Raw genomic sequence first — 25391 nt, 5'->3', positions numbered from 1 at the left:
ACCATTGTGTGGCTGCAATAATATTCAAACTTAATTCAACCAAAATACAGTGACCTTATAGATATTGTACAGGTAGTCTTGGATTTATGGCCATAATGGAGCCCAACATTTTTGTTGCTGAGCAAGACAGTTGCTAAGTGAAGTTTGTCTCATTATATGCTCTTTTTGCCATAGTTAGGTGAAACACTAAGTTAGTAACAGTTATTAAGGGAATCTAGCTTCCCCATTGAATTTGCTTATCAGAAGCTTGAAAAAGGGGATCACATGATCCCAGGACATTGCAACCCTCAAAAATGTGAGTCAGTGGCCAAGCATCTGGATTTTCATCAGATGGCCACGGGGATGCTGCAATGGTCATAAGTGTGAAAAACAGTCATAAGTCACTTTTTTCAGTGCTTTTGTAACTTTGAATGGTCACTATTGTAAATTGAGGAGTACCTGTACTTGCATAACAGGCTTTATTGATATTTCTTTCTCCATCAGGGAACTGCCAGGAACTATTCTTTATCCCGCTTGGTCTCTTTACATGCATAACTTCTGCATGAGAAAGAATTGGCCAAGCAATGTGCTTTAGGTGGCTTTTTGGAAGAGGTAGGGCTAAAAACATTGGCCTCTTCTTTGTGTTGTGTCGTAAAATAAAAGCATTTAAGCCTATTTTGCTTGAGGTTTTTTTGTTTTACACCTGGACAATTTCATTTTTAAATTTTGTAGAGGTTGCAGCCAAATGCTGAAAGTGGGAGCAGAAGACTGTGGCACCATAACAATGATCTGGAGGCTACATATAGCCGACAAGCTACAGATTACCTATCCTCATGGTTTTAGAGTGAGGCTAAATAGCAATTATCTACATTGCACAATTGTCTAAAATTACTTATTTTGTGGGTCTCTTCAGTAGAAGGCAAGCCAAAAAAAAAAAAAAGACTTTTGCAAAGCTGCACCAAGTACCCATCCCCGCAGAACAGATCTATTTACGTTTTTGCACTGAATGTGCTTGAATGCTCTGGTGGCATCTGCAGACACAGGCACTTCTATTTCCACTAGAAGTTGGCTTCAAAGAAGTTTGAGCCAAAATGGTGCTCAAGCAGAATGCCCGCAGGCAAATAGTCTCATCCATGGGTGGATATGTTAGTTAAACTCATAGATTTTGTTAATGTCTTTCAGACCGCCTTTGAGGTTATTACTGGTGTAAATATTCTAGGTAATATCAAGGATGCTCAGTGCTCAAAGATCTAGATTGTGTTTGAGTATTTTTCATGGAGATTTTATCCCACGATCAAGCAGTTTTCTACGCGTTACACCCGTGTAACTGATTGAAGTGCCTTTAACACATAGTTTAAAATACAGGATGAAATATGGTGTAGGAGCTTAATAATTGTAGGAGTAAAAACTATTACATTCTTTGATAATTATTTTAAAGATTTGGTGGTTTTAAGCAAGTATCCATTTTAAAAAGTATTTTTTCAGTATTTCAATATATTACGGAAACCAGACATATCAGGCTTGAACTGTATAAGGCCTATTTTCAGATCATAATTAAGGGACAACCTGCCTATTGAACCTTTATAGCCTTTATTCTCATTTTTATAAGAAGTAGAAATCATACTGATTTGCATTGAAGGTGCTTCCCTCTACTTGTAGCAGCTAAGAATTCAACTGTATCTTTAGGATCATTTTCCATGAATGAGTCAATTTTTTTTTCTTAGATAAATTCCTGGGTTATTGCAGTCTTATGCAACCTATACTTCAAAATCTGTTCATTCAGTACATGTTAGAAAGTCTTGTGCTGTAAGGTTAATGGAAATAATATACTGAGTGGTATGAGACAGCTTTGGCTTCTTGGCCTTTTGGCTAAGATCAAGTGTGACACAACAAAAGCTTCCATTGCCGTAAGCATAGAATTGAATATACCAACATAATTTATGAGCAATGTGCCATTCCTGTCTGGGAGTTGTAATTATATATTAATCTTTGCTTCTGGCTAACATTAGCTTAATGCCATATGAACCATCTTTTTCCTTAATATGCAAGATAAATCATTGGGTGCCAAATAATGAAGTCATAAAGGTAAATAGATTTTTAATAACATTAATTTTGCTTTGCCGAAGTAAAAAAAATCCTCTTATCTTATATGGAAAATTAAAAATAATTAAATGGCTGAGGTTCAGTCATTGGTAGCTATTATAAGGAGTGTTTAGGATCATAAGGAAAGCTGAATTATTAACAAATTCTCCACAGAAAGGGGACTTAAATGTAAATATTTATTTATTTGTAAAATTTATTGGCCACCCATCTTACCATAAGGTAACCCTGGGTGACTTACAATCTTAAAAAGTTTAAAAACTATATAAAATAGTATGTTATTTTCTACTATAAATTGATCTGATTCTTTTTACTATCTTATGGTGCTTTCTGTATCATTATTTACTGTATTTGGGGGGGGGTGCTTAGGAATAGTTTTTATAACAGTGCTGTAAAATGAACTGTGAAGCCATAATTCAAGACCTACATAGTGCAAGTATAAGAATGTAATTTGATCATAATTAGTAGATGACAGCATCCTGATACTCCATTTAGCAAGTATTAAACAATGTTAGTGGGGGGAAGTTGTAGAATTTCACAGATATTCTGTGGATATTCTGAAAAATATTCTGGTTATTTAACCTAAATATGCTTAGGACATTTTTAACATTTGCTCTTCATGGTATGAATGGCACTGAAGAACTTAGTCGAATTTTCTCCAGTTCATAGAAACACAGGATGCTGTTTTCTCTTCTTCATCATATTATGAAACCTGATGTCCTGACTTTTCTCTTGGAGCTCTTCCTCATAGGACCCACCCTGAGAAGCAGGTTGGAATGAAAACAGCAATTAGCTCAGTGTCACCAATGAGCTTCTGAACTTGGATCCAGTTTTCCCTGATCACAGATCTATCTATGTCTTAACTATCACATTAGATGTCTTTTGTTCCACTGATTTCACCAACTGGTTTTGACTATCTCAGGATGGTTTATACCAGGTTCCTCAATCAAACCCTGTGAATATGTCATGCTGTTGTTACAAGCAGCTTCAGCCAGTTGAGGATGATGGGCACTGCAGCATAACTGTTATCCAAAAGAATAGCTTACATGCTTGAGAGAAGATTGAAGCTGGGACTCAAAAACATTGCCAGTTTTTCAGTTCCCGGTTAAAATTTATGTGCTAAAAACTGAATTGCAAATCACGGAGACTAACATCATGAAAATATTGCTTTGTATGAGTTAATATTGCTCTGTAATATTTGTAGTTTAGCTTTGATAAGGCAGTGTCCATACCGCACTGTAATGCTTACATTTTATGAGTGTTTTGTTATATGGCTATATTCTGTCTTTAAAAGGAAACAGATATTTGGGCTCTGTTATTACAGAGATACTTTATTAAATTTGTAGTCTTCTGATTTTCAGCTGGTTGATTTTCTGCAGTTCCTTTTAGGCACACATGGGGAACATAAGCATAAGCTTGGCAAAGGAGTGTTCGGTGCAGCATATGTGTAGGGAAAACCTAAGGTACGATCCAAGAAAAAAACTGTAGGAACCTTATTGTAGAACTGAAAGTAATATGAGAACTTCAGGTTCTTGAAATACATCTGTAATGGAGCCTGCCATTTACTGTGATAAGTTGTGATAGTCGTAAAGCAGGTCACCACATGATGCACAAGAGGTGACGAGGACGCAAGGGCCGACGGTGTCTGGCTGCAGCCCGCTGACCCCTTGGCCAGCACACTCTGGGGCTGTGCAGTGTGCGCAATGCAGGTGAGTTCAAGCACTGCTACCAAGCGAAGGCAGGCGATCTGGTGGTCTGGATGTGCCACACGGCCACCTGCCCCATCGCAGCTGCGGGCAAGCAAAGACGGTGGGACAGAGTGGGCAGCCGGCCGTGTGGTGCATCTGGCAGGTCGGATCATGTGCCTCCCCTCATGCCGCTGCCTCCACTTGTGGCTTGGAGGGCTGGCCAGGCGGTTATAGTGCTTAGACTCACCTGTGCTGCATGGGCTGTGCAACCCGAGGCTGGCCAAGGGGCCTGTAGGCTGCTGCTGCTGCTGCTACTGGACACTGTTAGCCCCCACACATTAGCTGCCTCTTGTGCTGGCCATGCCCCCTTCCGGAGGGCTGGCAATCTTAACTAGGTCTTATTTTGGGGGCAGGACTTGTATTACGAGCATCCTTTAAAATTATGCTAGGGCTTATTTTCTGGTTGTGTCTTATTTTTGGAAAAACACTGTAATAATTTGCTTTAATTTGTAGTCCTTCTGTTATCCTGTCTAATATCTCTAACAGTTCTGACACTAGAATAAATAATAAAGGGGATAAAGGACACCACTGCCTTGTTCCCTTCTGAATTTGAATGGGTTTTGTAAAGTCTTCATTCACCATGATTTGAGCTTTCTGGAGTGTATAGATGGACTATAAAGCCCAATCCAAAATCCATCTTTTCCACCACAAAAGCTTTTTGACAATTTGAACTGGGCCTTTATGTTTAAAGGCCCAGTTCAAATTGTCAAAAAGCTTTTTCTGCATCCAGAAAGATTAATGCAACCTCTTTGTCACTACATTATTGTAAATATTCAATTATATTCAAAATTACTCTAATAGTAACATTTTATTGTCTTTTAGGTAAGAAGCCACACTGGTCTTCATGCATATAATCCTGTAAAACAATTAAGTCTTTCAGCTAAAATAGATGTAAAGAATTTGTAGTCATTACTAAGGAAAGAGAGATCGGCCTGTAATTCTTCACAGAAGTTAAATCTGGTCCATCTTTTGAGTATTAAAGAAATGTAGGCATCCTTCCAAGAATCTGGTATAAGATTCCCCTGTAAGATAGAATTCATTAAGTGTTTCATCGGAAGAAGTAATTGACCTTCAAACATTTTATAGAATCCGCTAGGTAGGCCATCTGGTCCCAAAAGCTTTGCCTGGTTTAGCTCTTTTAGAAATTAATCATCTTCAGAACTAAGTTTATAAAGCATATTATCATGTGAATAAATTGTACTTGGAAAAAGAGCTGGAATGGCAGTCGTGCCATATTTGGAGGCTTCACTTCATGCTATCTGTTTTGGGATGTACATTTGGGATGCTCATATCAAATCATTTTTCTGTACTTTGAGGGTATATTAGAATACTATACAAGCAAGTAACTACCGTATTTTTTGGACTATAAGCTGCACCTCCCCCCCCCCCCCAAAAGAGCATAGAAATGTTGGTGCATCTTATATACCGAATACAGCCATTTTTGGCCTCCCGAAGCCCAGTCCCGCATTACATTTTTGCTAAAAATGGGCTGTTTTTCGCAAAAATGGAGGCGTTTTTCCCTTCCTCCAGCCCCCAGAAGCATTCTGCAGGCTTCAGCAGGGCTGGGGAAAGGGGAAATGCCCCCGTTTTTGTGAAAAACTGCCCATTTTTCACCCATTTTTTCACAAAAACAGGGCCATTTTTCCCTTCCCCCAGCCTTGCTGAAACCTGCACAGTGCCCCTGGGGGCTGGGGAGAACAAAAACATTTTTTTTTCTTACTTACCTCTTCAAAATCTCGGTGTGTCTTATAGTCCGAAAAATACGGTATATATCTTTTCTCATACTTATTTATACTAATCCAGAATTGGAACAAAACATGTTAATCTGTAATATAAGGGTTCATGTGAAGGGTCCAGAAATCAGCACCTGGCGGGGAATAATTATGCTGGGTGATTTTTACAGTTTTCCCCCTGATAGGTTCTTAACGACGACAAGCAGAATGAAACGGATGTTTTCATATGCCCTTGATAGCTTGGTTACATTCATTGATCGATGGCTGTTCTGTCCTGCAGTGTTTCCAATTCTGCTTGTGAAAAGCATTGAGTGAAGGAAGCTGCATGGAAAGCTAAGAGCCCCCGTCAACCTGAGCAGCAAACTTGATGTAATCTAAACTGGCATGCTTGGTTCTGTTCTCTACACAGGCGCCTCATTGTGAGCACGCTTTTTGCAATGCCTGTATCACCCAGTGGTTCTCCCAACAGCAGACGTGTCCCGTCGACCGAAGCGTCGTGACCGTGGCTCACCTGCGCCCCGTTCCCCGGATCATGCGTAATATGCTATCTAAGCTGCAAATCACCTGTGACAACGCTGTTTTTGGTTGCACTGCTGTAGTGCGCCTTGACAACCTGATGTCTCACCTCAATGACTGCGAACACAATCCAAAGCGGCCTGTGACCTGTGAACAGGGATGCGGGTGAGTATTTGCCAAATTTGTGTATGCCTGTCCGATCGTGACCCAGCAGGGTCATAATAGCCTGATGATAAAAGGTCACACACGACAGCGTGATCTGGAAACATGAATGAGGGCAGCAATAATTGTGCCATCTGTTTTTTGTCAATGCGTCAGGTGTAACCAAATTGCACCGTATTGGCAGCTGGTAGCTGGGGAGTTGTTATTTTCAGACTCAGTTTTCTTAAGAGTAGAGTCTTTTACCTCTGTTCTTGCTTATCCACCTAAACAGTTTTCTTCTAGGCACTCAATTGTAGTTACTTCTCTGTGCAGCTTGGAAATGCCCAAAGACGAATTGCCGAATCATAACTGTATAAAACATTTACGGTCAGTAGTGCAGCAGCAACAGACAAGAATAGCTGAATTGGAAAAGACGTCTGCAGAACATAAGCATCAATTAGCAGAGCAGGTATTGCTTTTCCTTTCCTTTGTCAAACAGCCAGGTGGCTTAAAGGAGCCACTGACCTTTTCTAAAGAGGAGGAATGAGAAGGGGACTGTATTTTTAGAAAGCTTCATTGTACATCTTGTACTGAAGTGGAAGCGTGTTGTAATTGTGAATATAAGGAGTCCTCAACTTATGACCCCAAATTTCCATTTGCTAAGCAAGACAGTTGTTAGCTTGAGTTTTTCCCCATTTTACAACCAGTTAGTAGAATGGTTGTTAGATGAATCTGGATTCCCCGTTGTCAGAAGGTTGCAGAAGATGATCACATGACCCCCCAGGACACTGCAACCGTCATAAATACATGCCAGTGCCAAGCATCTGAATTTTGATCCCTTAACCACAGGGGTGCCGCAACGGTCGCTAAGTGTGAAAGCCAGTTATGTCACTTTTTTTCAGTGCTGCTGTAACTTTGAATGGTCACCAAACAAATGGTTGTAACTTGAAAGATACGTATTCAGATAATCCTTGACTTACAACCACAATTGTTCCATTGTTTAGAATTTCCACGGTTAAGCAAGGCAGTTGTTAAATGAGTTGCCACCCAGTTTTACAATCTTTTCTGCCACAATTAAGGAAACCACTACAGTTGTTAAGTGTATTAGGTGGTTGCTAAGTGAATCAGGCTTACCCCAATGACTTTGCTTGCTGAAAGATGGCTTGGGAGATCACAAATGGCAATCGTGTGACTCAAAGGCATTGCAACTGTCATAAATACACCAAATTTTTGATTGCATGACCATGGGGATACTGCAATGGTTGCAAGTGCAAGGACCAGTTGTAAGTCACTTTTTTGTGTTGTTGTAACTTTAAACAGAGGGACGCGGTAGCTCAGTGGCTAAGGCGCTGAGCTTGTCGATCAGAAAGGTCGGCAGTTTGGCGGTTCGAATCCCTAGCGCCGCATAACAGAGCGAGCTCCCATCACTTGTCCCAGCTTCTGCCAACGTAGCAGTTCAAAAGGAACCACCTTTGGTGGAAAGGTAACAGCGATCCGTGCGCCTTTGGCATTTAGTCATGCCGGGCCACATGACCACGGAGACGTCTTCAGGCAGCACTGGCTCTTCAGCTTTGAAAGGAAGATGAGCACCGCCCCCTAGAATCGGGAACGACTAGCACATGTGCGAGGGGAACCTTTACCTTTTTAACTTTAAACAATCACTAAATGAATAATTGCAAGTCAGGGACGACCTGTATTCCCTGGATGTGTATATTAGCATCGTGCAACATTCCAGACTCAAACATGATTTAATTTTTTGGGAGGAAGTCGCGTAGAACCCACCTGCATCTTTTTGAATCAAAATATGCCTTCTTTGTTCAAGGAGTTGCTGATGGGACACCCCGTTGCAGTTCAAATCTCCCTTCTTTGAATCTGCATTGCTGCACGCTGTTAATGTGTAAAGCGTTGAACATTAATAAACGTTTGTGATAACAACTACTGTAGTAAATTATTTCATGTGCAATATATTATCGATTTTTTTTTTTACTGATGCAGGGTAGCCTCTGGGTCCTATTAATTAAATTAATGCATAATCCATTTTTGCAGAAACGGGACATACAGTTGTTAAAAGCATACATGCGAGCGATACGTAGTGTCAATCCCAACCTGCAGAATTTGGAGGAGACTATTGAATATAATGAAATCCTTGAGTAAGTACTAATCCCTCAGACATCAACCTACAACCAACCTATGAACCCCTCAGAATTTAAATCAACCACACAGCCAACCAGAGATGGCACCAACCATCAATCAACCCATGTAACACCCCACCACCACCACCACCACTTCATGTCCAAATGACCCTCACCTGACATGATCTCATCACAAAACCTATTGCAAGGCCCTCACTTGACACAACCCACACCTGATGTGACCTCACCATCACAAGATCTACTGGCGACACAAAGCTCTTACGAGCAGAAGAACATGGACACTGACCTCCCCTAAATTCCACTGAAGATGTTACCTAGCCTGATAAAGAGATATTTGGAAACCAACCCATAAGCTCAGAGAACAAACCTCCACCCTCACTTCCCATTATGCTAGCTAAGAATGGGTTATCTTTTTCCAGTTCTGGAAATTGTTTCTTGGGATAATAGTAGCTTTCAAACAAAGAGGTAACTCCAAATATTCAATGAGCTGATAACCTGTTGAGATAATTAATTCTCTTTATTTCCTGAGCCATTACTGCAGCTTGACGACTAAATGAGTAGAGTAGAGTAGAGTAGAGTAGAGTAGAGTAGAATAGAATAGAATAGAATAGAATGCCTTATTGGCCAAGTGTAATTGGACATGCAAGGAATTTGTCTTTGGTGCATATGTTGTCAATGTACATAAAGAAAAATAAAATAGAATACATTCATCAAGAATCATAAGAGATAACACTTGGTGATAGTCATAGGTTACTAATAAGCAATCAAACCATACTAGGAAACAAAACAATGTAAATTGTAAAGATACAAGCAACATGGTTATAGTCATAAGTGGGAAGAGATAGGTACTAGGAAGGATGAGAATAATAGTAATACTGTCTTAATAGGTAATTTGACAGTGTTGTGGGAATTAGTTTAGCAGAGTTATGGCATTTGGGAAAAAACTGTCCTTGTGTCTAGTTGTTTAGGTATGCAATTGCCCTATAGCATCATTTTGAGGGTGGAAGTTGGAACAATTTATGTCCAGGATGTGAGGGGTCTGTAGATATTTTCACAGCCCTCTTTTGGACTCGTGCAGTATACAGGTCCTGAATGGAAGGCAGGTTGGTAGAAATTGTTTTTTCTGCAGTTCAAATTATCCTCTGAAATCTGTCTTGTTTGGTTGCAAAGCCAAACCAGACAGTTATAGAGGTGCAGATTACAGACTCAACGATTCCTCTGTAGAACAGAATCAGCAGCTTTCGGCAGTTTGAGATGGTTGCTGCTCTATCAGTATAATAAATGAGATAAATTGGGACTGATTTAAGATTAATTACAAATGTCAAGGTGACATGTTCAGATTTTATTTTTGAAGCATTGATCTCTTACCATCCTGAAATTACAGACCTTGAGAGTTCTAAGTTCTAATTGGTGGAGACAAAGAATGTTAAGAATGCAAAAGATACTGAACAAAGGTAGATACTTTAAATGTTAAAAAATAATCAAAGGAGTGGAGATCTTGTTCAGTGCCAAAGAACATGTCTGGATTACTCCACTCCAATGGAGACCACTTAATTATTGTTAGAATAATTAAGCTTTGAGGCTTCATAGTTCTCATTTCAAAAGGGCCTGATGGTGTAAACCACCCTGGGAATGGGTAATGGGTAATGGGTGGTATGCAAGTGATTATGTAGATAAAAATATATTCCCAAACGAATTACGTCAAATAGAATTGGGAGCAACGCTAGAAGGAGTCATAATGTCACAAACTTAAGAATAAACATCAGAAGCTGTGATTTTAGGATAAGTCTTGGTGCATCATCCTACACAATGTAGAGCCACAGGAATGAGAGATTGTTCTAGACAGATCACATCTTATGAGGTTCAACAGGAGGTCCAATAAATCAACTTCCTCATCTGTGGCTATGCGGGCTAGATTTACTAGGGAATCAAGAGCGTTTGGATGAATCCAGATTCTTCATGGCTTCCACAAAGAGAAGAAGCTTCAAAACATTTCCAAGATCACTGTATGAAGTTTGGAGGAAATAGATTTTTTAAAGTGAAAAGTTTGAAATATTTGTCTGTTGGCTTTCCGTTTCCCTAGATATTGTTAATTTTATGTTAGAAATAATACCATGTTTTCCTGAAAATAAGACAGCGTCTTATTTTCTTTTGACCCCTGAAATAAATGATTGGCCTTATTTTCGGGGGTGGGGTGGGTGTCTTATTATTTTGGAGGTTGAGGAGGCAGCGAGGGTGGTCACCTCATGGCTGCTGCTGTGTTGCAACATTTTTTGGGATGGCTTATTTTAGCACATGCGTTCAAAAGCCCGATTGGGCTTATTATCCCGGAAGGCCTTATTTTAGGGGGAAACATGGTACTTTGTACTTAATACACAGAGTAGTCCAAATAAACGTGAACATTATTCATCATAATTGTTTGGCAGGGAACCGTCATCCACTTGATCAGAAATACCATAAAAGGAATCTTGCTCTCTAGGCGTTCCTTGTAGTGCTATTAGTTTCATCGGTTTTCCTTTCCTCGTTGTGTAACTCTTTTCCCTTGACTCCTAGGTGGGTGAATTCCTTGCAGCCAGCCCGGGTAACCCGATGGGGTGGTATGATCTCTACACCGGATGCTGTACTCCAGGCTGTAATCAAGCGTTCCTTGGTGGAAAGCGGCTGCCCCACATCCATCATCAATGAATTGATTGAAAATGCCCATGAACGGAACTGGCCCCAAGGCTTGGCCACCCTAGAAACTCGCCAGATGAACCGACGCTATTACGAAAACTATGTGGCCAAACGCATCCCAGGCAAACAAGCTGTGGTTGTGATGGCCTGTGAGAATCAGCACATGGGAGAGGAGATGGTGCTAGAGCCAGGCCTGGTGATGATATTTGCACATGGAGTGGAGGAAATTTAAAGACTCGACAGAGATGATAAAACAGTGTGCTTGAATATATATATAGGTTATATATATATATGGATATATATATCGAGAGAGAGACACTCCAACTCTAAGCCCATTGATTCTGTTGTGCTGTATCAGGGCATAATTCCTCTCTTCGTTGAATAAAATGCTACTCCCTAATTATACTGGGCATGAGCCCAGGAATTTATGCAAAATGCCATGCTGCACTCCCTTCTCCTTATGGTCATTAATCCTGGTCTGATGTTGACAAAGATTTCCAAATGTCTACCAAGGAGCACAACAAATCACTCCCTGTTCCAGAAAGAGCTGTGGTCTTTTGAACTACTGATATGACTGCATTGGCCTGGGTAGCCTGGTTTGGGATCTGTAAACCATGACTTCAGATTTTGAGAAGCCAAAAGTTATGCTGAAGAGTTTTAGCCTACCCCTTCCAGGTCCGTTTGGCTTCTCTCGTCTAAGGCATCTCTCTGAAATAATGGGATTTACACAGTACTTTTAAGATTAAGTTTTTAGCTTTTATGTGGAGAGGGATTGTGAGTAAAAACATAAGAATGCAGATGCCAAGTCAAGAGTTGTAAGTAATGCCAAATGTATACATCAGTCGATCCTTCAATGTAAACTGTCTTGTGGAGCCAAAAAGCCGCATCATTTGGAGAACAATCCGCAACTCATTTTGGATGTGTTTACATTGTATAAGACGCAGTCCTTTCCTATTGTGGCTTGGTTTTCAAAGGAAGTCACATTCTTTTAGCTTTGTAGCATTGTTACCACCAACGCAGGATGAAAAGTGAGTCTCTGAAGCCTAGAGCTCAGTTTTCTCCATGCTCTTGAAAGGTTGCTGAAGCATCTTGGATGCTTTGCGGACTTCTCCTTTCTGATAAGAAGCAAGCCTTCAATCGTACACATCACTCCATACACCTGATCAGAAATGGTCCCTCTAAACTGCATGTGCTATTTAAAGTTGTATCAACTTTCATAACCTTTTGAAAAAAAAAAACACAAAAAGGAGCATGGACTCAGATTTATCTAGTCTTTTTACATTTGCCTATTTTGAAAAATCATTATCTGTATTTATTTTCTTTTTTTTCACATTTTGATGATTGTGTTTAGTCTTTTGTATTATTTTTGTGCTTGTATATTTTCCTTTTATTTTTATTTTTAAAATACAGTAGCTAGGAATGTCTTCAAATTCAGTTTTACCTGTCGAATTTAATTTATTTGCCATCTTTGGTTTCTGTTTATATTTCCAATGCTTTAAATATTTGTTAATTGCTTAAAACATTTCTGCTGGAGTTCTTGAGGACAAGGAATAAATGCATTGATAAAGGAGCAGTTAAACTTGCTCTGATTGAAGTGTTTTGCTATACAGTCCGTTTTGAGTGGCTTTCATATGTTACACTGGCTAAATATTCTTCTCTGACTAGGAACATTTAAACCAGGCTTGACTTTTCTTCTCCTAGTGTTTAATAAGATTTTCTTAATGCTCTGATATCAGAGGTTTGCAATGGTGCAGAATTTGGATCATGTCATATAAACAGTTGCTTCTTCAGATGTCTGGGATAAAATAAAATAAAAAATTGTTCCAGAAATCCTCAGTGGGAACAATGGCTTGAGAAGACCTCCTTGTGCTCTCACCAGAAGCAGCATGGGAAATTTTCTCATTATGTGCAATAGTAAGCGGCCTAAATATTACATGATGAGCCCATGATGGAGAATCCATGTTATAGCAATATGGTTCTCGTTGGTTACTGGCAACCTCGTCTTCTGTGGCAGAGAAGAGAGAGGAGACCCTGGAGGAAGATAACAGTAGTTCAACTTCAGTCACCTAACAAAAACAACTCTTTTCCTTCCATCATTTGTACAAATAAGGATTGTGAATAATTCTCAACATTTGCCAGGCAGATGCTGTTTCGGATTTTCTTCTGTGGGAAATGCCTGTGCTTTTGAAGACTCAGTTTGGTGGCCTTTACTTCTTTGCAAATCTGACCGATAGGTTTTGCATCATTTTTCAGCTCTGCTGGGTCCTCGTTTCCCGCAATATTTCATTTAAATCTTTGCTGACATAACTGCTTTATGCTCTTCCTCTCTCTTCTTCCTTGTCCACACCCCTTTGATGGTAGAGTTTTGTTTTAGAAACCAAGTCTGTCTCTGATAACTGTTTCTAGTGCTGTGAATTATTACTTATAAGTATTTTAAAAGTTCCTTGAATAGTACTTCTCTTTGTAAGTCATGTTAAAATACTTGGAATGTGCATCAAAAATCAGGTCAGTTTTAGGGGTGGAATGGGTTGTGTTCATGTCTGTAATATGGCATGTTTTGAAAGGGGATTTATTTGTTGAAGATTACTTCTAACCAAGAGTCCCTGTTGCTCAGGAATTTGAAAAAAAAAGCTGCTAAATCCAACCTAATAACTGCATCTTGAGCTAACTGCATCTCTTAATGTTGTTCTCCTAACACACCTTTGTCTTTCTCCTCAATGTCCTGCTGTCGCTCTTCCTTGTGCTCTAAAACATCCAATAGAAATTGTCATGTCTTCTGCCAGTATCCAAATCATTGGTTGCATTTTGTGTTTTATTGTTCAATTGTGCTGACTGCACTAATAAATTGCTTTCTTTCCCCTTGACTCCATTATTTATATATATTGTATTTTGTTCATATTATATAGAATGTTGCATCTTGCATGGCACATCTGCAAAACTGCTTGATTTCTTTTGGATTAACCTCCTCCTGCAAAGCTGCTTGGCTCCTTAATTAGTAGTGGTACCCCTCCCTCTTTGCCACCATTTTTCCTCCCTAATTCCTACAACAAAGGCTTTCCAGGTAACCCAAAATTGATTTCTATTTAGTGTGTGATCTGGACAGATCAGTAGCCTCCATACATAATTACTGATTCAGATTTAGTTTGCCCCATTTTCTTGTCTTCTATCTAAGCTTGTAGTACAAATTGGTTCTTAACTCTTAAGAGAAATTAGATTGTCAGAGATATTTAGTTTCCAATTTTTCTCAATGGCTAAACTAAAAACAAGAAAGAAGGACCAAAGGGTCACTTGACTTAAGCTAAGCAATTGCAATAATGAAATTTGCTGGCAAGAAGCAAACACTACCTGCCCTTCAGAAGATGGTAGTTTTTATATGGGAATAGTTTTCCTTTGCATTTCCAGGGTACAACTAGGAGAAATATCAGGCTTCTCATTTAAGCTTGGCTATTGAATAGAGTATGTTGAGATTTCCTAATATATTTATTTATTAGATTTATACCTGCACAAGTATTCAAGGCATCTTGACATACTATGGTGATGTTATAGGCAGGAGGAAAAAAGAGCCTAGGCTAGCATATATTAAAAGTGGTATGCTAGAGATGCCATAAACGTAAGGCCTCTTCTATGCTACATTTGTTTCTAGAGGCTTCTTTTTAGAAATGTCCATTTAGATATGAACCAAATTAAAATCCCATCAAATATTCTGTGCCTATTATCAAGTCAACTGATTTAAATTTACTCAACGAAGAACATAAATAAACCAAACTGAGTAGTCCCTTACCTTACTGATACGCTATAGGATGGAATCGGTCCTATGTTTAATCATTACGTCTCGTTATGGGAGGTCGTTTTTTTACAAGTTCTGCCCATTTATCTGCTGTTTTTTCCTCTCCTTTACATTTGATAGTCACCTGAATTCTTTGTTTAGCCTGTCCCAACCCAATATCACAATTTTTACACAGAAGTTAAATCTAAAATAATGCCTTTAGGCTATACTTCCTGAAGTGATTTGTTCGGGAAATAGTGCATTCTAACCTGTTATGCAATAAGCACTGAATAAAAGTGTATTCCAGATCACTGCCAAATGAAATGCCAGGTCCTTGAAATCTATAAATTGAACAGTCCACATGGAGAGAAACATTAGGTTGCGTTCCTCCTAATTTCACTTTCAGAATCTAAGCAAAGCACTCAAACTCTGAGGAAAAAATACACTGCCCCAATTACATTTTAATATTATTTTCTAAATCTTCTTCCCCATCCCAGTTTATTGCTTATGTAGCTGAACCTGCTGCTGAAGTGTGTAAGTGGGATTTCAAGGAACTAGGTGCTCCCGCAGCATATGTATATTTATGAATCCAAGATATTCAGTACAATATTGATTTTTCTGGCAGATGCATAGTAATGGCATTTTTATTGTTTCACTTTGTTACAGTAATATTTTTCTAACTACAGTAATATTTTCAGGTGTAATGTTGTCCAGATAGGATGGTTAAGTGCTTGATCCCTAGCTTACTGGGAAAACTGGAGCATATATAGTACTATAAAATTAGGGAAGCAATTTTCAAATTAGGAGTGATGCACTCTTTTGAAACACTTTTAAAAATCATACCTTTAACTAGTAACTTCAATCATTGCTTTTTGGGCATATTTGAAGTTTATGTAGTGCAAATCATCAAGAGAATTAAATTCTGAATTAGATTACCCTCAATTGTAAGAATGTCTGCTATTTTGGAGAAGTGATGATGATAAAATGACAATGTATTGTCATTCTTCAGGATTTTTGTATCTGAGTTGCAGAAATTCAGATGGCCATTTGATGGCCTCAATGAGATAGTAAAAACCACTCTTAGTGTTATAAATTTAGGCTACTCAGATAGTTAACCTTTCTGTTCATTGGAATCGTTAAAGGTACAATTCCCATTTGTATTATTCGAACTAAAATAATATACATAAAATTGTATTTTTGACCATGTTAACCATCTTCAATAGGACTTGACTTCTCCTGCATATGTGTAAATATTCTTACTTATATATGCGTCCATGCTCTTCCCATATATTTCATTTGCCTGCACAAGAAAAACAGTCGAAGAGCAGATAACTTACAAGGTCATAGGCATGTTAGCTTATATTTATATTGTAATGTATCTTGCCCTCTGTTGGGAATAATGTTCCTTGCATTTAATCTTTGATGTAGCCCTATTTGTTTTATGCTTTAAAGTGCAGATTACAGTGCAGCTTTCCAAACTTTCTGGTCAAGCTGGGACATTTGAGATGTTAAAATTCCTAGGGTTTTTTTTCCCCTAAGGAAAAAAATAAAGGACTCCAGTGATGTGTGTAGCTAGTCATTAAATGCTTCACAGCAGATCAAATAGGTAAAGCTAAATGATAAGTAACTTGTTCAATTACCCACACATTTTCATTGTAGCCAATCCTCACCTAACTTTGCCTAGCTCTCCCAAGCTGGCACTCTTCATCCCAGCCAAGTTGGGTCAACCTGCAAAGCTCCCTGATTTATTTCATTATTTTCTTTTTTCTTTTTAAACAAAATTTTATTGGTTTTTTTAAAAAATAAACAAGGAAAGGGGTAGTGGAATAAGTTACAAATTTTGGCAGTTACAATATGCAGGAGGTGGTCCCTCCCCCCGTACTCATACATTTCATTTATTAATACATTAGATTATTACAAATCGATGGTATTTTGTCAGCATATAAACTTTTATCTTCAAATAATTTCAATCACTTTACATCAAACAGATTTTCTTGTTCATTTTTGTGATCTGAATTTTCTCGATGTTGCCCCTTCTCCCCCCGCCTGCAGAGCTCCGGCCCCTCCCGTGTCTTGTGCATCTGGTGTAGTATCATCAGGCTTATCTAGGAGGGCTCTATTTTTTTCCATAAAGGTCTGAGCCTCTATGGTTGTATTAATTCTGACTCTTGTGTCCTCCCAGAAAATTAGCATACCTTCAGGCATCAGGCATCTGAACCACACCCCTTTCTGGTATAATTTCTTCGCTAGTAGCGAATAGTTTTTTCTTCTCTCTCTCACTTTCTTAGGGATCTGTTTCAGAATGGCTATTTCTCTATCCTGGTATTTTAGTGCTTGCCCCCTTTGTTCAATTACCCACACATTTTCATTGTAGCCAATCCTCACCTATGTTCCCTCTAAGGTGCGCAGCCGCGCGGCCGCGCACATGGCAAGTAAATACCGCGCAGCAGTTTCTCACTGCCGCGCAGTGTCATTTGCCGGACACGGACTGCAGTCTGTGCACTCTGCAGAACAGCCGCGGAATCGCGAACGCAACCCCTTCCAGCTAAACAGGAGTCTTGACAACATTTTAAAAAAAGTTTGGGTGGAATTGGTGCAGTTTATTATGCGGTTGCATGTGGGTGGCACCTCCTGATTCTCCGCGCTTCGGAGCTGTCAACAAAGCTTTTCGCTTGCGTGCAAGCCGGCGCCCTAAACGGGGCTGGGTCCGGTTGTCTCTTCACTGCCTTTCCTTCCCTTTTTATGTCCTGTCTCAGATGTGCGGGCGGGCATGCGCATGCTGTGGACACACCCGCTTAGACGCCGAGGTTGCTGGGTGCTTAGCTGCGTGCGTATCTCCCAACGTTAAAGGACGTCCCGGCTCCCCTCCTGCTCCCGCCACCTTAGTCGCTTTCCTGGCCTTTGTCCCACCCGGCAGCCCTATGGAGGTCGTGCTTCTGCCTGGCAGCTGCTTGCTGAGAAGCCCGTGGAGGAGCAGGCGAGGGGCACTATGTCTCCCCCAGGACCGAAAAGCCCCCTTTCTGCCTCTGCCTTTGTCGACGGCTGCGCTGAAGCCCCTTAACTCCCGGGCCCCCCTCCCCAATATCTGGACCTTCTGTGTGCTGGGAAGTTGCAGGGGGAGGATGGAGAAAGCTCAGCCCGTCTTCGCTCCCCAAACTACAGAGAGCAACACTCGGAGGAGGCCAAGTTTCCTCTGCCTTGGGGGAGATTTAAAAGAGGGCAGCAGTCCAGGTGCGGGGGGGGGAGGGGGAAACTTCCGTTTTGTTTGGGATGAGGTGGAGCCGGTTCTCCCCGTCCAGACGTCCTGCGTGCGTATCTCCTGGTTTTTTTCCTCTTACGTGCCTCCTTGGTGCAGCAGGCTAACGCCGGCCAAAGGAGTGGGGCGGACAGCATGGCACAACTGGGTAAATTATAAACCACAGATTTTAATCCTATTTAATTTTTAATGGTATCAAATTTAGCTATAAAGTGGCCTTACCTACTTTCTCCCCCCTGGGCTGGCTAAATTCTGGCCTGGATTTCCTATTGTGCAATTTGTGTCATGGACTTCATCATTTTAAATTCCATTAAATACCAGTACACATCCTTTCTGCCAAGAGATCAGAAAAAACAATGCTCTAATCTTCTGATATTTAAATGATTTATAATATTGTTTAGATATATAATTTGGATTACATTTGAAAGCTCTGCATTGATTAAATACTATGGAATACAATCCTACAGCAGTTGTTCTTTCTTTTTTGGTTTTAGAAAAGGATAATTCCTTTAGCCAGGCTTTTTGAATTAGTTTATGATGATGTTAACACTAGTTTTTAAGTAGATTTCAATTTAAAAAAAATCTGTTAGTTGCTTTGAATGCCTTGGAGATGAAAAGATGGGGTACAAAACTGAAATAATAAAAAATTAGTACATTAATTTTGAAAAATAAATGCAATACTTGATTAATTTTATATCTTTATTCAAAATAGTTTTGGCAAGGGGGAGAGTTTCATGATAAATCATTTTATTACATTTATATTGCATTTATATATTATATTTATTACATTTATACTCCACATTATATATTTGTATTGTTATTTTAGTGTTTATTGTCAATTTTGATTGATATTATATTGATATATCTACTGATTTTAGTCATACTAAATAACAATTACTACTATTATTTATCAGCATTAAATATTTACAGTTTTTAATAGTGACTTACTCATATTTTAGAATAATAGGATTATCTTTTGATAGGATAATTGGCAAAATCTAATTCAGATGTGATGGATTGCATTCCAAAGGAATGTGAGAGGACAGGTTGCCTGCAAAATGCCAGGACCCAGGCTGTTGGTGCCATGTCTCTCTCTAGCCAGTCTAACAATGTAAAAGTTTAGCAGAGAGGCTTTTTTTTCCAGTGTGACCAGAAAAGTATAGTGTTTGAGCGGCACATTTTCATGCCTGGCATTCATCAGGCTGAAACCTCACTCGCAATTGGCAGTTGACACTTGGAATGTTGCGCAAATATCCAGCAGACGTGACAACAGTTCAAACTGTTGCTCTCTTAGGTGCTCAGGCATGAAAATGTTCCGCTCAAACACTATACTTTTCCGCTCACACTGAAAAAAAATTAGAGGGAACATTGATCCTCACCTAACTTTGCCTAGCTCTCCCAAGCTGACACTCTTCATCCCAGCCAAGTTGGGTCAACCTGCAAAGCTCCCTGATTTATTTCATTATTTTCCATAGCCTTCCTCTGCTTCTTCCTCAGACTGTGTCAGTCTTTTCCTCTCTCCTTTCTGCCAGTATTACTTCTGCTGCTTCATCATTGCTAGGTTACAGCTGCCTTCCACCTTTACTTTGGATGTCCCTGGAGCCACATAGAAGCCTAAAGAAAATAAGGAAAATAATTATTTTCAATTCTCAAAAGCAGGAGGAGATGATGGTGTCCCTGGGTCCGTGAACCGCTATAGGTAGTAACTGTGCTACTTTCCTGTGTTTAAGCATCGAAAGATTTGAACAGATTTGAACAGGGTTGGGGTGTTGAGGTGTTGCTGAACTATAGCTCCCAATAATGTAATTAACCATGAATGGCAATGAATGGCAATGAATGCTGGGAATTGTAGTTCATCAAAATCTGGAGGGCACAGGTGGTTCAACTCATGTAGTGGCATGTAAAACCAAAAGGCAATGTTAAATACTGTATATACCTTAAGATTTTCCAAAAGAGCCAGCTTGGTGTAGTGATTAAGGCACCAGGCTAGAAAATGGGAAACGAGGAGTTCTAGTCTCACATTTGGTATGAACCAGCTGAGTGACTTTAGGTCTCTCACCTCTAGGAAGGAGGCAAGGGCAAACCACTTCTGAAATCTTGCAGAGAAAAAATGCAGGGACTAATTCAGTCAGTTGCCAGGAGCAAATACTAATTTGTGGACGCACAGAGAAAAAGACTTCCCAAATATTGCTATCCTAGGTGTCCAAAGAACAAGATCTGTCCCCAATTCACAGACAACCCCCCCAAAAAAATAAAAGCTTCAATTTATCTTCTCTCTTGAGCTGCCTGTACTGTATAATAATAGCTTTGCTCAATGCGACTGGCAAATAGCATTTCATTTTCCATTGCAGGAAAACAATCCAGGAATTGGGGAAATAAATTTCCCTTCTGTTCCCAGAGAGCCATACAAGAAATACTTTTCCTAAGGTCAGGCTTGGCCTGGTGTACACACTGCGAACGAGGCAGGCTGTACCCAGAATATACAAGGGAGTAAAAATTAACCCATTCTCCGTTGAGGCAGCTTTTCCCCAAAGCCACCACTCTTGGCTTCAACCAGTTTCGGAGGATTGCAGGTTTTTTTAATTCCAAATAGCTGCTCTTCAGCTTCTCTCCTGAGCAGAGGGCAGACAGGAAATCCCTTTATATTCTCAGCACAGAATAAATCTCAAGCTGCCCATCCTGAGGTGCTGTTCCAAGATGGTTCTCAACAGTCAGCAGGGATCTTCTGGCGATGGTATTTCGGGTGGAACCCAGCAAAGTTCAACTGATGTAAAATGAACACGCTATACCTGAGTTTCCTGACCCGATATTCACCCACTTCAATAGTCTGGACTTGGGAGTTGGGCAGCTAATTCAAATAAAATTCAAGAGGTAATAACTTCCCTCCTCCTATCACATTGGAAGATATAATTTAGTGACAAGAGACTTGCAGGGCAACCTGTCTCCGATTGTCTTTGCCTGTCCCACAGAATCAAACTGGCCATCCCTCAATAAAACATCATCCCACAGGAGACTCATGAGGCATGCCTTCTCAGATTTGTTATTCATTTTATTTATTTATTACATTTATTCCACCACTACCCGTCTTACCACTGGGTTACTCTTACCACAAGGTAACTGTTGTTACTCTTGGCTGGAAACGGCACCTCTCTCCCTATACCACTCCAAGGGCATTGAGAGGGACTTTTAAGATACGGCTCTTCTCTCAGGGTATTATGGGCTAAGGCAGTGTTGGCAAACCTTTTCGGCACGGAGTGCTGAAACGGGAGCACGCACGAGTGCATGTGCCGGAAACCGGAAAAGCAGCCGCATGGTACACATGCATGCGCCGGGAAGATGATCTTCCAGTTTCCGGCACACGCATGTGCACCAGCCACGTGGTATTCCAGTTTCTGCCTCCCCACCCCATGCATGTGTGAAGACCAGCTGGCTGGTGCACATGTGTTTGGCGGAAACCGGAAGATCATCTTTCCAGCACGTGCATGCGCTGAGCAGCTGCTCTTCTGGTTTCCAGAGCTCGCATGCCAGCTGGTCGGTGTGGAACTGGAAGAGCAACAGGCGACGGCTCACGTGCCCTGAGATGGCTTTGTGTGCCACTTGTGGCATGCGTGCTATAAGTTCGCCATCACTGGGCTAAGGTATTATGTGAATTCATCAAACTTGGTGTACACATGGAGTTAATTTGCCCCAGTATGGTGTGTGCGTGCGTGCCATACATTGTGTTTTGATATTATTAATCCTTAGTAAGCCACCCAGAATTGTCCAGATATGTGAAAATAGCACCAAAAGGGGTGCTTACAGTCCACTGAAATCCTGTTGCCAATTCCTTTAAAAAAAACGACACTGTGTATTAGGAGAGGTCGATGCTTTACCTATTTTTGTACAAAATACGGAGGACAATTTTCTACAAAGGGAAAGGCGCCAACAAACGAGCTCAACTCCTGATCTCTAGATGGGCATGTCACGCCCAGACCAGACTCTTAAGCATGGCATGGCAAAGTTGTTTGCTGAAATCTCTTCCCTGTTTTTTTTTCCTTCTGCAATTGTAGCTACTACAAAAACCAAGCTTAGCCGTCTAGGAAGGATAAAGGCCGCTCTCAAGCTAGCTGGCTTCCCGAGTGAAGAAGGAAAATGGGAGTCGCAGTAGTCGCTTTCCGTCCACGCCCTGCCTGAACCGACACGAGCCTGGTCTACGAAGCGCCTGATCCACCAGCTAGCGAGCTCCGTCAGCGCATGTCCTCCTTTGTTTCTTCAACCGGAACACAACACACACACACCAAATCGAGGTCCTTTCACAATGGAGTGCCTCTCAAAGGCCGGAGCGACTTGCTCTCTCTCGTTCCAGCACGCATTCCCCCCCGCCGCGCCCATTGCTTTCCTTTTCCCGGCCCCCCCGCCCAGTAGGCGATCGTCAAAAGCTGGTTGGGATCGCGGGCCATCAAAACGAGATCGTCGTCACGAACAGGATTCGAACCTGTGCGGGGAAACCCCATTGGATTTCGAGTCCAACGCCTTAACCACTCGGCCACCGTGACTCTCGGGCCAGGGCTGCGTGGAGCTTCAGCTAGACAGATCCATCGAGAGGCTGGATTGTTTTGGTTTTTTTTTTCCTTTTTCAGAAAGCGGGGAAGAAAGAAGAGGACGCCGCCTTAGAAACCTTCTTTTCGGGAGGGGAAAGGTGGGAAGGCGAAAAGCTTTCCCGCCAGCCCCACTCAGCGCTCAGCCAAAAGAAAGCACCGATGCTTTTTTTCTTTCTTTTCTCGCTCATCTCCTTCTCGCCTGCATGGCTCCTCTGCCTGTTTGGCGTAGTCGCAATACGGACTCCATTTTTGAACTTCACTCCCGTTCCCAATTCGTCCCTCTTAACTTTTCCCCCGCCGTCTTATTCTCCCTTTCCTCAAGCTAACCTGCTCTGATCTCCTTTTTGCAGAAGGCTTGAGATCCGCCCCCCATTGATCCATGTCTAGAAAGCCTGCAATTAGTACTCAAGAAGAGCTCCTGCGCATGTACAGAGTGCCTTTCTAATCGTGGTACGGTATATCTAAGAGAAACGACCTGACAACGGTTTCTTGCAGTTGAGCCAGAAGAGATGCAGATAAAGCGATAAAGAAGGACGTGTTTCGTGTTAAAACATTTTTTGGGGGAAAACGTGATGTTTTCTACACAAAACCCTGCCCGCAGGCAGGCTGAGAAGAGGGGGGTAGGAAGGGGCTCAAAGGGGGTCTATGAAGGGGAAAATCAGCAAACTAAAGCTGATAAAAATTATCTTAAGATCGACTATGTCACAGGGGCGACTGGTAGATTTGGCAAGACTCAGTATTGAGCTTGATTTTACAAAAAAACCGATAGATTTTGATGTGATTCGCAATTTTGCCAGGAAAAAGGCTAGGAAAGCACCTTTGTTTAGACGAATATAAATGCCATTACATCTCAACTATGATAACTGTTAGGAGTTTGTAATCAATCTAGTATTAACTTCGTTACTTACGTATATCGTTTCATTGTTGTTTATGTACTAATGGCTATTATTGTTTCTTATTATCTTTTACAGAAGTACTTGTCCTCTTTTTTATATATTTGCAAGTGTGTTTGAATGTAATTAATACATGTACAATTATGACATTATTGATTTATGTGTCCATGTGTAGACGTGAGGGGGCCCATATTAGCCTTGTTCCAGCACTTAATAATCCTCTCGGCGGCTCTGCCTGCTGAAAAGGCAAGGAAAGCTCGTGAAAACAAACGGATCTGGGCGCCAAGTCTCACGAAAGCGACTTGACATGAGCATTTTGACACAACTTGATCGCGTCGCGCCGAAGGAGACATTTTGGAATCGCAGCCAAGGTTTTCTTGGGATTATCACTCCATAAGCGATTTCCAGCTCTTCTTCTTTTAAAATACCCTACTTGGGATTATCATGTTCCTTCTCGTCAGTTGTCACACAATCGTTTTCTAAATCAATACTGCATTTCTTTCTTGAGGTGGGAAGCAGAAATTCGCCCGTAATCCCTTCCAAAGGCGGTCGCCTCAGCTAAGCACAGCAGTTGCCTGTTCTTTCTTCCGCTCTAAAAGGGGAGTATCGGAAGAAAGCAAGGATATAAGATAATGGAATAACAGAGTTGGAAGGGACCTTGGAGGTCTTCTAGTCCAACCCTCTTCCTAGGCAGGAAACCCTGTATCAATTCAGACAAATGGATATCCAACATCTTCTTAAAGACTTCCAGTGTTGGAGCATTCACGACTTCTTGGAGGCAAGCTGTTCCACTGATTAATTGTTCTAACTGTCAGGAAGTTTCTCCTCAGTTCTAAGTTGCTTCTCTCCTTGATTAGTTTCCACCCATTGCTTCTTGTTCTACCCTCAGGTGCCTTGGAGAACAGTTTGACTCCCTCTTCTTTGTGGCAACCCCTGAGATATTGGAACACTGCCATCATGTCTCCCCTAGTCCTTCTTTCTCTTAAGCTAAACATACCCAGTTCCTGCAACCGTTCTTCATATGTTTTAGTCTCCAGTCCCCTAATCATCTTTGTTGCTCTTCTCTGCACTCTTTCTAGAGTCTCCACATCTTTTTTACATCGTGGCGACCAGAACTGAATGCAGTATTCCAAGTGTGGCCTTACCAAGGCATTATAAAGTGGTATTAACACTTCACGTGATCTTGATTTTATCCCTCTGTTTATGCAGCCTGCCTGATACAAAAGTAGGTGGCGCCGATTAAAGTGTAAATTTAAGGAAACGGTCGTGATTTAGCCCTCCTACCTACACACACACACAGCCCTAGAATTAAAAGCACACAGAAGAAACACGTTCCTTTTATTAAATTGGCGACGGACTGGAAAAGAAGGCTGTTCTTTCAGCAAAGATATTTCCCGCCTTCCGCTGCGTGTCAAAACCACCTTCCGCCAGTAGGAGGCGAGCCGAGGCGGCCTAACCCTCAAGCGGCCTGGCTTTCTCCTTTTTTTTGGCCGGCAGGGGCCGCTGCTTCCGGGGGTTCGGCAGGGCAGAGCGCTGTCGCGGGCGGCCGGCCGGCAGAGGGCGCAGCGAAGCGCTGTCGGCCGCGGTGGCGGCGGGTAGGGGGAAGAGAGCGGCGCGGCCCAGGCCGGCGGCGCTGGGAAAATGGCGGTGCGGAAGAAGGACGGCGGCCCCAACGTCAAGTACTACGAGGCCTCGGACACCGTTAGTCAGTTCGACAGCACGCGGGTCTGGCTGGGCAAGAACTACAAGAAGGTACCGGCCGGGACCAGGCCTGGGCCTGCCGGTGCTCCTCCCCGCCGTTTAAGGCGACACCTTCTGGAAGCTCCCGGGGGAGGGAAAGGGCGCTTCTCTTC

The 25391-nt window shown here is 41.4% G+C and overlaps 2 protein-coding genes across 16 annotated transcripts in view; both read left to right on the top strand.

Moving 5' to 3' along the window:
- Positions 1-13900, top strand: part of RNF41 (ring finger protein 41) — a 29205-nt gene extending 15305 nt beyond the window's left edge. For 7 of the 9 annotated variants that reach the window (XM_081971684.1, XM_081971682.1, XM_081971678.1 and 4 more), the window contains 4 exons: positions 5970-6241; positions 6551-6686; positions 8264-8367; positions 10924-13900. In XM_081971684.1, coding sequence (XP_081827810.1) covers positions 5970-6241; positions 6551-6686; positions 8264-8367; positions 10924-11275 — 864 coding nt within the window. In that variant the 3' untranslated portion in view covers positions 11276-13900. The remainder of the gene's footprint in view (positions 1-5969; positions 6242-6550; positions 6687-8263; positions 8368-10923) is intronic. The other 2 variants (XM_081971686.1, XM_081971685.1) reach the window with 2 other exon arrangements.
- An 11058-nt stretch (positions 13901-24958) lies between these two features.
- SMARCC2 (SWI/SNF related BAF chromatin remodeling complex subunit C2) overlaps positions 24959-25391 on the top strand; it is a 37348-nt gene continuing 36915 nt past the window's right edge. For 3 of the 7 annotated variants that reach the window (XM_081938937.1, XM_081938936.1, XM_081938934.1), the window contains exon 1: positions 24959-25290. In XM_081938937.1, the coding sequence (XP_081795063.1) occupies positions 25180-25290 (111 nt within the window). In that variant the 5' untranslated portion in view covers positions 24959-25179. The remainder of the gene's footprint in view (positions 25291-25391) is intronic. The other 4 variants (XM_081938935.1, XM_081938933.1, XM_081938939.1 and 1 more) reach the window with 3 other exon arrangements.

Source organism: Natrix helvetica (assembly GCF_964273705.1).
Source record: "Natrix helvetica genome assembly, chromosome: 1".
NCBI classification, from domain to species: domain Eukaryota; kingdom Metazoa; phylum Chordata; class Lepidosauria; order Squamata; family Natricidae; genus Natrix; species Natrix helvetica.
Note: the sequence above shows the minus strand (reverse complement) of the source record. Positions and strands in the feature narration are given on the sequence as shown.